General features: G+C 38.8%; 1 protein-coding gene across 11 annotated transcripts in view; it reads left to right on the top strand.

The window, feature by feature from the left end:
- Positions 1 to 14,889, top strand: part of CHL1 (cell adhesion molecule L1 like) — a 214,912-nt gene that overhangs the window by 137,904 nt on the left and 62,119 nt on the right. For 9 of the 11 annotated variants that reach the window (XR_005293999.2, XM_038410055.2, XM_043518858.1 and 6 more), the window contains 4 exons: positions 3,809 to 3,931; positions 5,321 to 5,491; positions 8,715 to 8,762; positions 11,862 to 11,982. Coding sequence is in view for 10 of the 11 variants with exons in the window: in XM_038410055.2 (XP_038265983.1) it covers positions 3,809 to 3,931; positions 5,321 to 5,491; positions 8,715 to 8,762; positions 11,862 to 11,982 (463 nt within the window). In the remaining variant the exon portion in view is untranslated. The remainder of the gene's footprint in view (positions 1 to 3,808; positions 3,932 to 5,320; positions 5,492 to 8,714; positions 8,763 to 11,861; positions 11,983 to 14,889) is intronic. The other 2 variants (XM_038410060.2, XM_038410059.2) reach the window with 1 other exon arrangement.

A 14,889-nucleotide genomic window follows, 5' to 3' on the forward strand; every position in this document is an offset into this window, starting at 1 on the left:
GTGTGTGTGTGAAATAACATTTCTCCCCCCCAACCCCCCACTGTTCCTCAGATGTTCTTGTTAACTGCTGGAAATAGCCTACCTTGCTTGTCACCATGAAAGGTTTTCCTCCTTTCTCCCTCCCCCCCCCCCGCTGGTGATGGCTCATCTTAAGTGAGGATCACTCTCCTTACAGTGTGTATGATAAAACCCATCGTTTCATGTTCTCTGTGTGTGTATATAAATCTCCACACTGTATTTTCTACCAAATGCATCCGATGAAGTGAGCTGTAGCTCACGAAAGCTTATGCTCAAATAAATTTGTTAGTCTCTAAGGTGCCACAAGTACTCCTTTTCTTTTTTCTAGGGATTGGATATACCCAGGTTCACAACAGTGAGAGGGCACTGAAAACAACAATTTGTCACTGCTTGGGTCACCGTCAGTCACAAGCAGAGAACTTGGGCACAGACAAATATAATTTTGATCCTTATATGTCTCACAGTTTAATGACACTGTGGTATTGGAGAACTCAAGATATTACTTCGGCAGAAATTAAAATGTGGCATGAAGAACCATTCCCAAGACAGTTCTGAGTGTGTTAAATATCACAGTGTGCTTTGGGAAATGTTTCCATAAGAGGCAGAATGCAGGTGGATAATTTTTCATCATGTGGCTCTTTTTTTTTTCTCCTGCCAATGGTTTGTCTGAGCCTTGATAGGATCCACCTGCTGGCATTTCAACAGGTCATTCGGAGGCCCATTATATAAGTGTGTTCTCCCCCTGGGTAATGAAAATATGTGATGGAGTACCTTGAGCTATGAAAGATTGTCTGGCCCTGCTCTTTATGTCCGTGTGTAGGCAGTTGCCTGTAATATTGACATGACCTTTTCGGTAGATATCATGGCAAACTGATTGATTGATTTCCAATTTCACATTATCCATGTGCTTATGGATAACTCTGTGCAATTTCAAAATCTATCATCAAGCAGTACATCTTGCATAGAGATCAGAACCACTTACCAGCTTAGCTCAATTATAGATTCTGTGATGAGACACAAATTAGTAGCAATCGATTACATAATACCCAAGAATTAAAATGATAAATTCTGCAAAAAGGTTACACACCTATATGCACTTAGGAATGATATAGCACAGCCAGTTCTTAAGATAATGTTATGTGCAGAGGTGCTGGTGGCTGCATAGATCACGGAGTTGATTGGGTTGATGGGTGTACTAAGCAACGTCTATTCAGGCTAAATGTGTGAACCATTCAATACCCAGGGTATACTGATAACTGAAATAATGGAAACCAATGCCCAGGGTCTGCACCAGCATGACAAGCCTAGGCAGTGGTCTGGCCAGGCTGACTAAAGCTGATAACAAACACAGGGACAGGACAGTGACTGGGGTTGGGTTGTGCATGTGTGCATGCACCAGACAGAAAAGCTCTGATAGTGTGTCCCTGAGAAAAAGATAAAAGAGAGCTTCTGGCTTAAGTGCTGGCTGAAAGAGTTTCTTGGCTCACCATTCCAAGTCTATCTCCTGTTGTTTTCTTCTTGTGTCAGGATTGCATCAAAGAAATAACGGACTATCAACAGTTTCTCTTAATAAAACAACCCACAGGGTCCCAAATTTGAGTAGCTGGTTGGGTCACAAAGGGGTAACAATATTATCAGCTTTTTTGGTTTTTAATAACTCCCCGAACACAGAATGTAGGAGAATTTTGCCTTCCAGCTGATTAGACAGAGTGGGCTTCAGCAAGAGAATTGGTTGGAAGCTGACCTAAATTTCAGCCTAATATGTGTACCTGGCAGGAACTGGAATTGTCACTGGGTGTACCTTGCAGGACTTAAGGAGTGAAGAAGCTACTGGAAGGAAGCTAGCTGTAGTATGAAGGACAATAGCGAGAATGAAGTGGGTGAGATTCATGGGATCTCCATTTTACCGCTTGTTAGGGACCCCTACTCTGTTTATAAACTGGAGATTTTTTTAAATTGTTAATCTCTCTGCCAATAGAAGACTGGTAGATATAATTTCTCATCATCCATGGTAGGTGTGAGAACATTCTTTCCATTTTATCTTATGGCAGAGTGATGCCTTTCTTTCGGCCAGTAATATCCATACACAATTCTTACTCAAGCAATCAACATCATGTTGTAATTGTTCCAGTTCAGACTAGCTAGTGTTACCACAGAAGGAAATTTAAGAAGAAACTGTAATTCAGGAACACTTCTTGGAGTCACAGCATGCCAGATCTGCTGGCATACATGTTGTAGGGAGGTAGCCCCACATGACCCACATGCTTCTCTCCCCTAATTCCTCCCAGCTACTTACTCAGAGTGGGGCAGGAAGTATCAGGCACACAGCCTCTGCTTTCTCTTCTGCATCCAAACTTAAGATGCAGGTAGATCCTGCTTCGTTATGGAACTACACAGACCACAGTCTCAATCTATCTCGTAATATTTGTATGTAAAATCCCCAATAATCATTCAGTTCCTTACTTGTAACCTATTCCTAGACCATGGGCCAGATCTCAGAAGGTGTAAATCACCACAGCCCATTGAATTTGGTGGAGTTATACTGATTTACATCAGCTGAGGATCTGGCACAGATGAGCTTTGACATTTAAACATGTTATAATATGCAGTTGCATTGCACTGGAGTTCACATTAATAACTGGTATGCAAAGCTGGCACTTTTTAATATTTCCCTTTGGCTCTTGATAGCCATGATTATTTCATTCTTTTACTATTGCTTAATTACGAATTGCACCTTCTACCAGTTTTAACTTGCCTCAAATGTAAGCAGGATTCAGTGTCTGCCCTGAAACAGTCTCAACTTGGTTTGCTTAAAGAGTGATTACATTTAACAAATGAATTTGTTTGTTGAGTTGTGGCTTCTCTATGCTCATTCCAGGATCAAATCTTACTCACCTTACTTGTGGATGTAGCACCAGTGCCTTCAGTGGGGGTGCTCGCATGAGACTGACAAACAAGATACAATTCTTTGTTTCTGTTTGCAGCTGGCTGTTTGCAACTGGGCTGGTTGCTGTTCCCATCTTTTATATGCAGTCCTTGTGGGTTTCCATTGACTTCAGTGAATTTTGGCAATTGAGTCAGGTCCTAAACTATTGGATCAACTGGTCTGTATTTAAGAGCTAGATCCATTAGCCCTTGTGCATGTGAGTCAAAAGGACTGCTTACATGTACAAGGATAGCAAGATCAGACCCTAAAGATTATGTAGGGTCAGTCTGCAGCTGTGCCACAGCAAAGCTTGCACACCTGAGAAAGGGGGAAGCAAAGATCACCCTAAGTTACCTTTCTGCCTCTTCTGATTCTGTGGCTGACTGAGCACCAAGCCAGCCCCTTGCACAAGTTATAGCAGCTGCCTAAAGGCTGCTCTAAGTTGCATTGCCTTATAGTTCCCTGGGAGCTATTATGCCAGCGAGGATCATCAAACCACAGTCCTGCCCTTGCTAGCCTCCAGCATGCCCCCTGACTAGTGGAGGATAGAGGAAAAATGTGTACCAAGATGGGCTGATGTAGAGTCATACATGCAGATTTTATGCCAGACTTCCCCTTAACATCACCATTACTTTCCTTTCCATTACACCAATTCCTTTGTTCTTTGTGTATTACAAACTCTTTTGCTGGAATCTTGTCGTCTTGCTCTTTTTTCAAAAAATGCCTAGCCAATTTTTGCTTTTATGCACATAATAATAGTACTTAATACAGAGAACAAAAGGAAGGATATGGGGTAGATGTGCTGTTTGTATAAAAGGGGACTAAGGATAAGAAAATGAAGGAAACTGTTTGTGTTTGTCATAGGTGTACCAAAATTCCCAAAAGAAAAGATTGAGCCAATTGAGGTAGAGTATGGTGATGCTGTTGTTTTGCACTGTAATCCTCCCAGAGGAATTCCACCTTTGCATATCTATTGGATGAATATTGGTAAGTAACATTTGATGACACAACACATAACAGGCCTTTCTTAAAATGCCTATCAAGATCAGTTTCATTACAAATTCATAACTGATGAAAATTAAAAGTATAAGCACTAAGGAAAAATATATGGATGGCATTGTAGGCAACTCAGTGAAAGCCTCTATTTAATGTGCAACAGCAATCAAAAGAACAAGCAGTATTATAAGGATTGAAATTCAGACCCCATGAAGTCACATGGGACTTTTGCCAGAGTTTTTTAAAGAATGGGATATAAATCAATATTTAAAATGTAGTAATGCCATTACATAAATCAAAGGTTTACCTTCAATATGAATATTTTGTTTAGTTCTGGTCATTACATATCAAAAAAGGATATAGCAGAGAGATTTAAGAGATAGGTAATAAGAATGGTTAGACACATGGAAAGGTACTGGTAATAATGGTAAAGAAAGGTGAATCAGGTCGTCTTCTGTACCTTTCATAATATACATACAATGAAACTGAAAGGCAAAACATTGAAGTTGATGAAATAAAATGCCTTTTAACATAACACTTAATTAACCTGTGAAACTCGTTGCCACAAGATAATACTGAGTGCAAGAGCTCAACAGGGTTTTAGAAAGGGTTAGACACACACAGATAATCAGAATGTTCAGTTACAGTAAAGTGGATAAAATATACCAGTAATATAAACCATCCTGCTTCAGAAGGTAAGCCAACCATTAACTGACAAGATTAGGAATAACCTTCTTCTGTTGTCTGGTTATTGCATAATTGGCTATGTTAGGGGATTCTGTCACATTCTTCTTTAAATGTCTAGGGTGAAATCTTGGCCACGTAGACGTCAATGGCAAACTCCCGTTGACTTTGGTGGGACTCAGATTTCACCCCTAGGAGTTATCACTATCAGAGACAGGATTCCAGACTAGAATTCTACATTTGGCTGGTTTGACAATGAGACAACACAATCTTTACATGGTCTAGTAGTTACTTCTATAAGGTGTAGTTACAGATAAGATTGGGTTCTGCACAGTGGAAACCTAGAAATCAAGGCATCCATGGCAGTATTATAAGCCTTTGTAGCACTGAAACTTGCTGGGATTTTCACTGCATCATCCCCTAGTAATTACAGAATTAAAGTAAATGAACAAAACTGACTTTCCAGAGAATTCATGCTGTTTCTGTAGAAAGTTTACCTAGGTTCTTGTTTCATAAACTCCCATTCCCATGACTGTAAAAGGACACAGAGATTATGGTTATGTTGCACCTCCTTCCTCTTTTGAATCAAAGTTCTATTCTGCACCTGAAAGCAAACACATGACAGGAAGTGTAAATAGTCATATTGGGGGATGGCAGGATATCATAACCATATTATAATATTTTTTTTCTTGCTAGATTTACAACACATTCCACAAGATGAAAGGGTCTCCATGAGCCTTAAGGGAGATTTATACTTCGCAAATGTGGAAGAAAATGACAGTCGAAGTGATTATTGTTGCTTTGCAGCATTTCCCAGGCTGCGGACAATCGTACAGAAAATGCCAATGACACTGATGGTTACACGTAGTAAGTCTTTTAAAAATTGTTTTAATTCCCCCTTGTCACTGAATGAAAATGTATGCCATGAGTCTAACATGATTCTTCTCTCTGAACAAAATACATGTTAATATGCTTATCCCTATATTATAAGCCTTACTCTGAGAGCTAGATCTAACTGATAAAAAGCTTCTGCAGTTGCTGGGCTGCAAAAGCGCTATTGTCTTCCTCCTATTCTCCACAGCTATGAAATCTAATCATGATGCATCCAGGAAATCAACTCCCTTCTCAGCCACTGAGTGGATGATTAGGCATTCCATACTGCCTCTTCCCCTGGGCATGGGTTTGCCTGGATATGGCAATTGGGCTCTGGAGAATGACATTAGGGAGCTGCAGTTAACATGATCAGGGAGTACTCTAGGTGTCCTGTTATGCAACAAGGTTCTTGCTTGGCTGACTGGATATTAGAGAACTTCAAAATGGCCATAGCATAGAGTTCTTGGTTTGTATCTGACAAGTCTGTTCCTGAGCTCAGCCATGGAGAGCCAATGGTACCATTTGTCTTCACTTCTATTAATAGTAATCAGTATATTACAGTAGTGCCCAAGCACCAGCCAAGGATGGTGCCCATTTGTGAGAGGAACTGAACAAACAGTAGAAGATTATCCCTGCCCATTTTTGATAGTGCTCAAGAGAAGGTAGAAATCAACAGAAGTTATGAATGGTCCCTCTGTCTCTAAATGCACAAAATCACCTGTTGTTTAGAAAAAAGCCTCATAAACCCCATTATTTTATAAGGTACAAAAGCATCAACTTTCATGATCTTGAGAGTGGAGAACTGGGTTTCAATGCTTTCCCAATCATAGGAAATGTATTCCTACTCTAGAGCAAGAGGAAAACTTGTTTGCATGGCTGTCTCTAGTAAGAAGTAAAAAGCACAAAGGAATTGAGTATAATATGGCATGAAAGGAGCTTTCCATTTCCTGACTGAAAGGGTGAGTAGGAGACATGGAGCTGTTCGTTTTCTGACTCGTGGGCATTGTAGCTACCCAGTTTTTTGCAGATTAAAAGAACACCAGATACTTCAAATCTATTCGGTTTCCGAAAGTGAGAAAAAGGTAGTTTCAGACTGTACCTGCACCTAAGTCCCACTGCCAATTTCATGGTTTTACAATTACATTTTCCTATATATTTATTTTTTCTTACTCTTTTTGTGTATCAAAGTTCAAACAACAAAGGAAACAAAGTGACTCTATATACAGAATTTACAGGAAACAGTGAGATTGTGCTTTTGAAAGAAGTCAAACAAACAAAAAGAAAATCAGAGAAAATATGGTAGGCCACGTTCGCAGGCTGTGGAAATCAAAGCTTCATTAAACTCAGTGGAGCTATGACAGTTTACACCAGCTGAAGATCTTTCCCGTTTTGCTTGACTCATTCAGTTGCAGTAATTTTAAGTGTCACTTGCAAGAATAAATATGTTAAAAATCAATTCAGAATATATATTATTTTAAGCTGGCTGTGCCCTTTAAGACACCTTCTGGTTTCAATAATATCTGACTTTGTGGGATTTATGTTTCCTAAAAAATCAGGGATATTTTCTTCCCAAATGAACGCCTCAATATTTAATTTACAAGTGGTATATTTTCTTGTTGGGGTAAACAGATAAATAATTAATAATACTAAGTTCAAATACCTTAATACTTGGTTAATCCATCTTGAGGCCTCAGATGGAGTACTATGTCCAGTTCCGGGTGCCACACTTGAAAAATGTTGTGGACAAATTAGAGAGAGTGCAGAGGAGAGCAACAAAAACTATAAAAGGTTTAGAAAAACCTGAATGGTGAGGAAAATTAAAAAAAAAAAAGACAACCTAGGCATGTTAAGTCCTGAGAAAAGAAGACTGAGTGGGGACTTGATAACAGTGTTCAAATATGTTAAGGGCTTTTATAGAGAAGATGGTGATAATTTTTTCTCCATATCCATTAAACGTTGGACAATGGTAATCAGCTTAATCTGAAGCACAGGAGACTTAGATTAGATATTAGGAAAAACTCTCTAACTGTAATGATAGTTAAATACTGAAATAGACTTTCAATGGAGGTTGTAGAATCCCTGTCATTGGAGATTTTGAATAATAAATGAGACAAAAACCTGTGAGGGGTGTGTAGTTCAGTCGGGGTTTGCAGATACCCATCTAGAGATTTGCCTAGTTTTAAAACAGGCTACGTAAAAAGCACTAACGAAGTCAGGAGAAACTAAAATTTCATACAGACAATGACTTGTTTATACTACTCTATATACTATACACTAAAATGTAATAGTTATAGTCCAATTGATTTATTTTATAATAATATGGTAATAATAATAATAATGAGAAAGGAAGCAATTTTTCAGTAATAGTGTGCTGTGACACTTTTGTATTTTTGTGTCTGATTTTAGAAGCAAGTAGTTTTTAAATGAGATTAAACTTGAGGGGGATGCAAGACAAATCAGATTCCTAAAAGGGGTACTGTAGTCTGGAAAGTTTGAGAGCCACTGATCTAGGTATACTTGATCCTGCCTCAGCAACGGGGGCTGCACTAAATGACCTTACAAGTTCCCTTCCAAACCTACTTTTCTATGGTGCTATGTTTTAGGATATTAATTGTAAGTAAAATATCAGAAGTAGATATTGCATTCTATAGATGTTTAAATGTCTCCAGTCACACACACGTTAGAGGACTTCATCCTGCAGGCTTTGGAACACTCTGGCCTCAGGGCAGCAAACCACTTAAATACATGCACATTACTGTTGAAGTCAATGGGACTATGTATGTACTTAAAGTGAAGCACATGCATAAGTGCTTTGTGGGATCGGGGCCAGATTGCCCCTACTGAGGTATTGTGTCTGAGAGCAAGAAAAAACAGATAAATAACAAAGAAGAAAGAATTAAGGATAGAATCTTTTAATGAATGCTAGGAACCTATCAATCTTATTTGACATAACTCTGATAAAATCACTTTCTAGTGAATCTTTTCCTGAGTTCTACATCTTTTTATTGTTTTCTTTATACATACAGAAATTCATTGTCTGTGTTAATTTGCATTATATTCTTTTGGTGGTTTTATATAAAATATATTTACATTTCCTTTAAGAAAACATTTTGTGTAGGTTTTTTTTTGTTTGGTTGATGTTTTGTTTGTTTTTTGACCTTTTAATCTGTATCAACTATTCCATTTGCATTTAGTTTTCATTTTTTGTTTATTTCAGTTAAACATACTAATGACTCAAGCTCACCTAATGCTGCTGTTACTAAGGGTGAGTTGAATGTACCTGTTTGTTTCTTTGCCTTTGAATTTACAATGAGAATACTTAAGAGCTATTTAATGTGTTGGGTAATCTGCAATTTTAGAAAATGAAATATTGTATCAATTTAGATGAAATACTGTTACTGCTGAGGAAATACTTTTAACATGTTTGCTGGGTATAAGGAATACATGCATCAGTATTGACTCAGTCTTTACTATCTTGACTGAGGTCTGCAGGATTTTTAACATTACTGCATCTCTCTTCCATGTGAAATAAAGCGTTCAGAGAAGTGGTCCTGACAAATAGAAACTATTTTTCAGAATTGGCAGTTTTGCTGATCAAAAAAGTGATTTCAAGGGAAGGAGCTTCAAGCTAGATGAATAAAAAAATCACGCAGGAACTATGATGACCAGATAGTGTTAGAATATGCTGTGATGTTTCATGTAACAATAGCAGAAAATATGGATAGAATTGATAAGGGTGTGTAGCTAACAGAATATATCTGGATTCTCAACCCAAATACTAGAGCTTGTTGGAAGATTTTAAATGAAAGTTTTCTACTGGAAAATGCTGTTTTGACAAAACTGAACATTTTCACAAAATCAATTGATTTTGAGGAAATGTTGTTTGTTTTTTAAAGGAAAAAGCTATTAAAATGTTTAAATGTCCTGTTTCATAGTTTTCAATCTCAAAGTTTTGATTTTTTTTATGTATTATAAGCTTTTTTCCTCTAAATTTACTTAATTTTTTTCAAATTGAACCATAAAGAGTCAATATAAAAAAAGGGGGGGGGGTCAGTTTAGTGAAACAAAATGTTTCAAGTGATTCAAAATGATATTTTTGGGAGTTATTTCATTTTATGAAAAAAATCGAAATTGTGGCTTTTTGTTCCAATTCGGGTACAAAACAAAAACTTTTCATGAGATAGAAAATCTATTTTCTACCCCGTTCTACCAAATACCTTATTTTTCCCCAAACATGGTTATCAAGAGAGAATATATTTTAAAATTAAGTCCATCATTTCCAAAACTAACTAGTGATTTTGAGTGCCTCAGTTTCTGGAGTGCCCACCTAAGAACACCTGAGAGGGACTTGATTTTTCAGAGGACTAATGCTGAACAGTTTCTGAAAATCAGGCCCTTTTCAGATGTTTCATGGTAGACACCCAAGAATGCTATTCATGTCTGAAAATCTAGGCATATGTGGGCGAACATTTGTGTACAGCACATGTAGTCACTGGTCTGTGTAGTGCATACTGTACAAAGAGACCCAAAGCAATTAAAGAAGGGGAGAAGAACACTGGCTTGTAAGATAGAAATGATCTATTACCAAATTATCAATAAATCGCTTTTATTGAAGAATCAGTAAACATTTGAATGACATATTGGCTATTAATTATTACTGAATAGCCATTTAACAACATAAATGGTTAAAATGTATTGTCAAAGAAACAATTGATTTTTTGTTGGCAGTCTAGAGTAAATGGTTGTCTGAAATCCATGACAGTAAAAAGGAGTTTTGTTATGAACAGTGTATTCCCAAATGCATTCGTGAGTTTTTGTAAATTCTGCAACTGTAGAAGGAAGATGAATTCTAAGTTGCTGGCAAAGGACAAAAGATATGATAATGCCTGAGATTTAGAAGACGATGTAAAGTTAGTGAAGGGGAAAGACATTAGGAAGACTGTTCCAGATGGCAAGAACAGACAAGGGAAACACTCATTCACCATCATTGGTCAGAGTGTGTGGGTGAGGGGAGAAATAAGAAAGCAGAGAGGAGGCAAATACTAGCTGAGCAGGCATGAGAATAGAAGAAAGATTCATGAGAGAGGCTAGAGCAAATCCAAAATAGAGTTTTTTCAAGGCATGGCAGGAAATTCTGAACTGGTTCTTAAAATTGACTGGGAACCAGGGAGGTTGTCTGAGGATGAAGCACACTTCTTAGGGCATGTGAGGTGGGAAGCCGAATTCTTCTTAGGCTGTCAGCTAGAGAGATGGGACTTGGATCTTAGTTTGGAGGGATTAGAAGAGATTTCAGCAGAGTTGGAACAGAGCATCTGGCCCAGCCACCCTGTCACCCGGCTTCTTCCCAGCTTCCAAAAACTCGCTGCCACACCCAGTCTCCTTTAGGATGGTTTAGCCTCTTACCATAGTCAAGTAAAACAACAGAGAACAGCCTTTTAACTCTCTTTTTCTCTCAGGCTCTCGTTGGAGTCTCTGGTACTTCTGTTCCTGGCAGCATCCCGGTTCTAGTCAGCTCTGCTCCCTTCCTGGAGCAATAGCCCCATGGCTGCTGCCCTGAGACCCTTGCTCCAGGGACCCATCACAGGAGTTAGCTGCACTCCACCATGGTTTTCCTTCCTTTTCCTAGGCATGGCCTGTCCCAGTCATTCCCTTCCATCTCCCATTTCCTCCCCTCTGGTAACCCTTAATAGGCACAGGGATAGCTCAGGTTCCTTTAATTGGCTTACCTGCTCTGACCCAGGGGAGTTGGGCCCAGTTCTGCTCAGAGGGACCAGCTCCCTTGTGACACACCCCTTCACCCTATACCATTTGGGAGTCATACTAGTGCAGCTGCAACTCTGGCTCTTTTAAGAATGCCATCTCCCAACCAACATCGTCAGCAACCAGGATCTCTTGTACCAGCATAATTCAGGACTAGCCTCCCCCGAACATCTTCTGGGTTGGTCTGCCTCTTTAAGACATCAACAGTAGCAGCCAGAGAAAGAATCCCCCACGGTTGTATGATTCTAGCCTAGCCACTGCCCAGCCCTGGAAGCCTGATGGAAAGAAACTCCTCATGAGTGTAAAGTTGTGTATTCGTTTAAGGGTTTGCAGGTTCAGGGCTCTGGTTTTGAGGAAGAGAAGGTTCTAATTTTATTCCTGTTACTATAGTTGTGTTTTGAATGTAAGTAAAAAACAGAGCCCTAGGTAGGTCTTTTAGAAAAATACCACAAATATAAATAAAATGAATGAATGAATGAATATTCCAGAAATCTTCTGACCAAAGCAATATTTTTAGCACTGGTTAGAGGGTACAGAATGATTCAGGGGCATATGTAATCACCTTACTTCACAAGGTCTGACCCTTTTCTTTTCTCTTTTTTAGCTAATTTCATCAAGGAAAGAAAACCCAAAATACTGATACCACCCGAATCTTTTGGTAGCAGCTCATCAGTTACTGTCATCAAAGGGGGAGTTCTACTACTTGAATGCATTGCTGAAGGGCTGTGAGTACTGCACCCACTTAACAACCTTCTGAAATAAAGTTAGAGCAAAAGGAAGGACCTTTATACATTCTCCACAGAGTATATAATTTTAAACCAAATTTCTCTTTACATAAATTGTACTTTTTGAAAACTGGAATAGAGTTACAATGGAGAAAGTTTCCTGTTGGCGAGTGAGTAATGTACAGGTTATAGACAACTATAACTAAAGAATCATCATTTACCATAGTAACTGGCATATCACAGTTGTTTATTCATCCTGTGATCACTGGTTTCGCAGATGTTCCAGTATGGTGACCACTGAAAATTATTATTCTTTTGAAAGGTTTCAGAGTAGCAGCTGTGTTAGTCTATTCGCAAAAAGAAAAGGAGTACTTGTGGCACCTTAGAGACTAACAAATTTATTTGAGCATAAGCTTTCGTGAGCTACAGCTCACTGCATTGGATTATTCTTTTGAGTGTATTAGGAATTGATTCAGCTTCCACAGTTTGGACTCCAAAAAAACCCACCCTTTTTTTCTTTTCTAGCATGGCCAATTCAGAGTATTGATTAAGTATCAATAAATTCCTGAGCTTTTCCACCTTCAATGAGATTTCAATTTCTTGAGCACCATCGTACAAGGATTCATGCCTTCCATGATGCCCATTCAGAAACAAACCCAACAACGGAGTAAAAGACTAGGGGCATTTTGATTCAGGGCTTTCGGTTTGGCCCATGATAAAGATAAGGAGCATCTGCAAAACTAGATATAGATTCATATTTGGGAGTGTTCAAGTTTAATTTGGGCCAATTTCAATGCATGGATGCAGGTATAACTAATCCTTAGGCCTAGGCGTAGCCCTCTGCATTGAATGGAAATCTCAAACCCCATTATTATTAGTATTGGTAATACCATAGTGCCAAGGAGCCCTAGTCCTGGCCCAGTACCCCATTGTGCTTGTCACTGTACAAAAAGACCATGCCTGCCACAAAGAATCTATAATCTAAGACAAGATGCAACAAATAGATACAGACCGGCAGTGGTATGCCATCTTTCTTATTGCGCAGGATGGAAAATGAGTGGGGAATCGGAAAGTCTAAGCAGACATGATTGAAGTGCAATCCTTATGATGATGATGTGGCGTTTAGCTGTGAATACTCCTCTAAGCCCTGATTCCTCCAAGTGGGCAGGGGTAACTTGGCCGCCGTACAGCAGTACTTTCATCAGCATGGGATCAGGTTTACCTATGCCCTCCGTCCTGATCACCACTTTTTACCTTGTACTTATGTGTGCAACTTTCTACCCAAAAAGAGTTGCGGGAGGAAAACTAGGTAAAGCTTAAAAGCCCTCCACAGCCATTAAACCTAACAGGGAAAACACATTTGCTCCTGGTTGATGTGTGATAGAGCTCTCTGTTGAAGGGGTGTTTAAATCATCATGTTTACAACCTGTATTGTTGAACTCCACATCCTTGTGTGCTCACTGTGGTTGGCAGATAAATGATCCATATTAAAGCATGTGCAATTATCTCCCACTATAAACCTCAAAATCAGGGTGTTTATCTGCCTGAGCAAACATGTTTGGGGCATCTTGTTTGTCCATGCTTGTTTGAAAGGGCATCACTCACTCTTTGACTAGACAAGATTATGACTTTGCAATTGGTTGCCATTTTCTGAGAGCATGTGAACAACTCATCTCTGTTGGATTCATTCCAAGTAACTGTAATGGGTTCTTGTTCCTTTTTGCAATACATCCATGTCTAGTTCACTGCCACCTGTGCCTGTGAACTTCCTTTTTATCCAGTTGATGGATTCTTTAAAAAAATATGTGTGTAAATTTTATGCTCAGGAATGTAAGGAACCGATCACTTTGGTTGAAACAAGGACAGTATGGGGACTTGTTCTGCAAATTTCCTCATAAAACTTTCCCCGTATAATAATTAAAGCAGGTAGGAGAAAAGGAAAGTATACTTCATAAAAATTTTAAAAAGGAACCAACACTTTACATTTACATTTCATTCAAAATTTCCCATGACATGGGAGAAAAAAGTATTTCCTCTTTCAAGTATACAAAAAAAGTTGGGTTGGGGATGAATTACAAAACAAATTTACATCAAAGCATGAACAAATTAGGCCAAGATGGAAAAAAAAAATCTTGTAGTCGAAAAGGTACTTTTCTTTGGAAAAAAAAATGACAAATTTTCGATGGACTCTAAGTATATTCCCCCAACCTACCTCCCCTTGCAGTTCATCCCTGCAGTTAATCCCTGTTCTATGCGGAGAGCAAATGTCAATGAGGAACTAGTTTGGCTAGATTGAGACAAGTTTCAAACTCAGAAAATGAGGACCAGTAAATCGAAAAATAATTAATGGCAATAAATATATGACCACTTTGTGATCTCGGAGGATTTTACCCTGATCTAGAAAATGGCAGGCAACCTCCTCTAGATGGTACAAAGATCTAAACTGGTGTTGATGAAATGTAAGGGGTTTCATAGTGTCAGTGTTTCACTACTATATCAGGGATGAACTCTCTTGCAGAAAATATGACACTTGAACTATTATCCATGCTGTTCATAAAAGAACATAATTTCTCGGTACTTGGGGCTTTGAGTAACTTGTGCCTGGGCATTTTGCCATCTTAACAGATGGACACAAGAGTAAGCAGATATGACACTGGGTATATGTATCATGTGTGGTGCTGGGGTCAGGAAACCCAGCTGGGAATGTTCAGACAGCAATCTGTCCTGTTCTTCAGTGTCTCTGGTTCTGAGCACGCTCCTAACTTTCTAAAAATATAAAGTAGCTTTTTCAGCCATCTGTGACATGCGGTTAGCCCTGTCTAATCAGGCAGAGTACAGAGCGGAGTTATTTTAATTAAGTCTTTACCCCCTTGTCTGTCTGCAAGAAGTCCCTATGGAACAGGACAA

Source organism: Dermochelys coriacea, chromosome 7, assembly GCF_009764565.3.
Source record: "Dermochelys coriacea isolate rDerCor1 chromosome 7, rDerCor1.pri.v4, whole genome shotgun sequence".
NCBI classification, from domain to species: Eukaryota; Metazoa; Chordata; order Testudines; family Dermochelyidae; genus Dermochelys; species Dermochelys coriacea.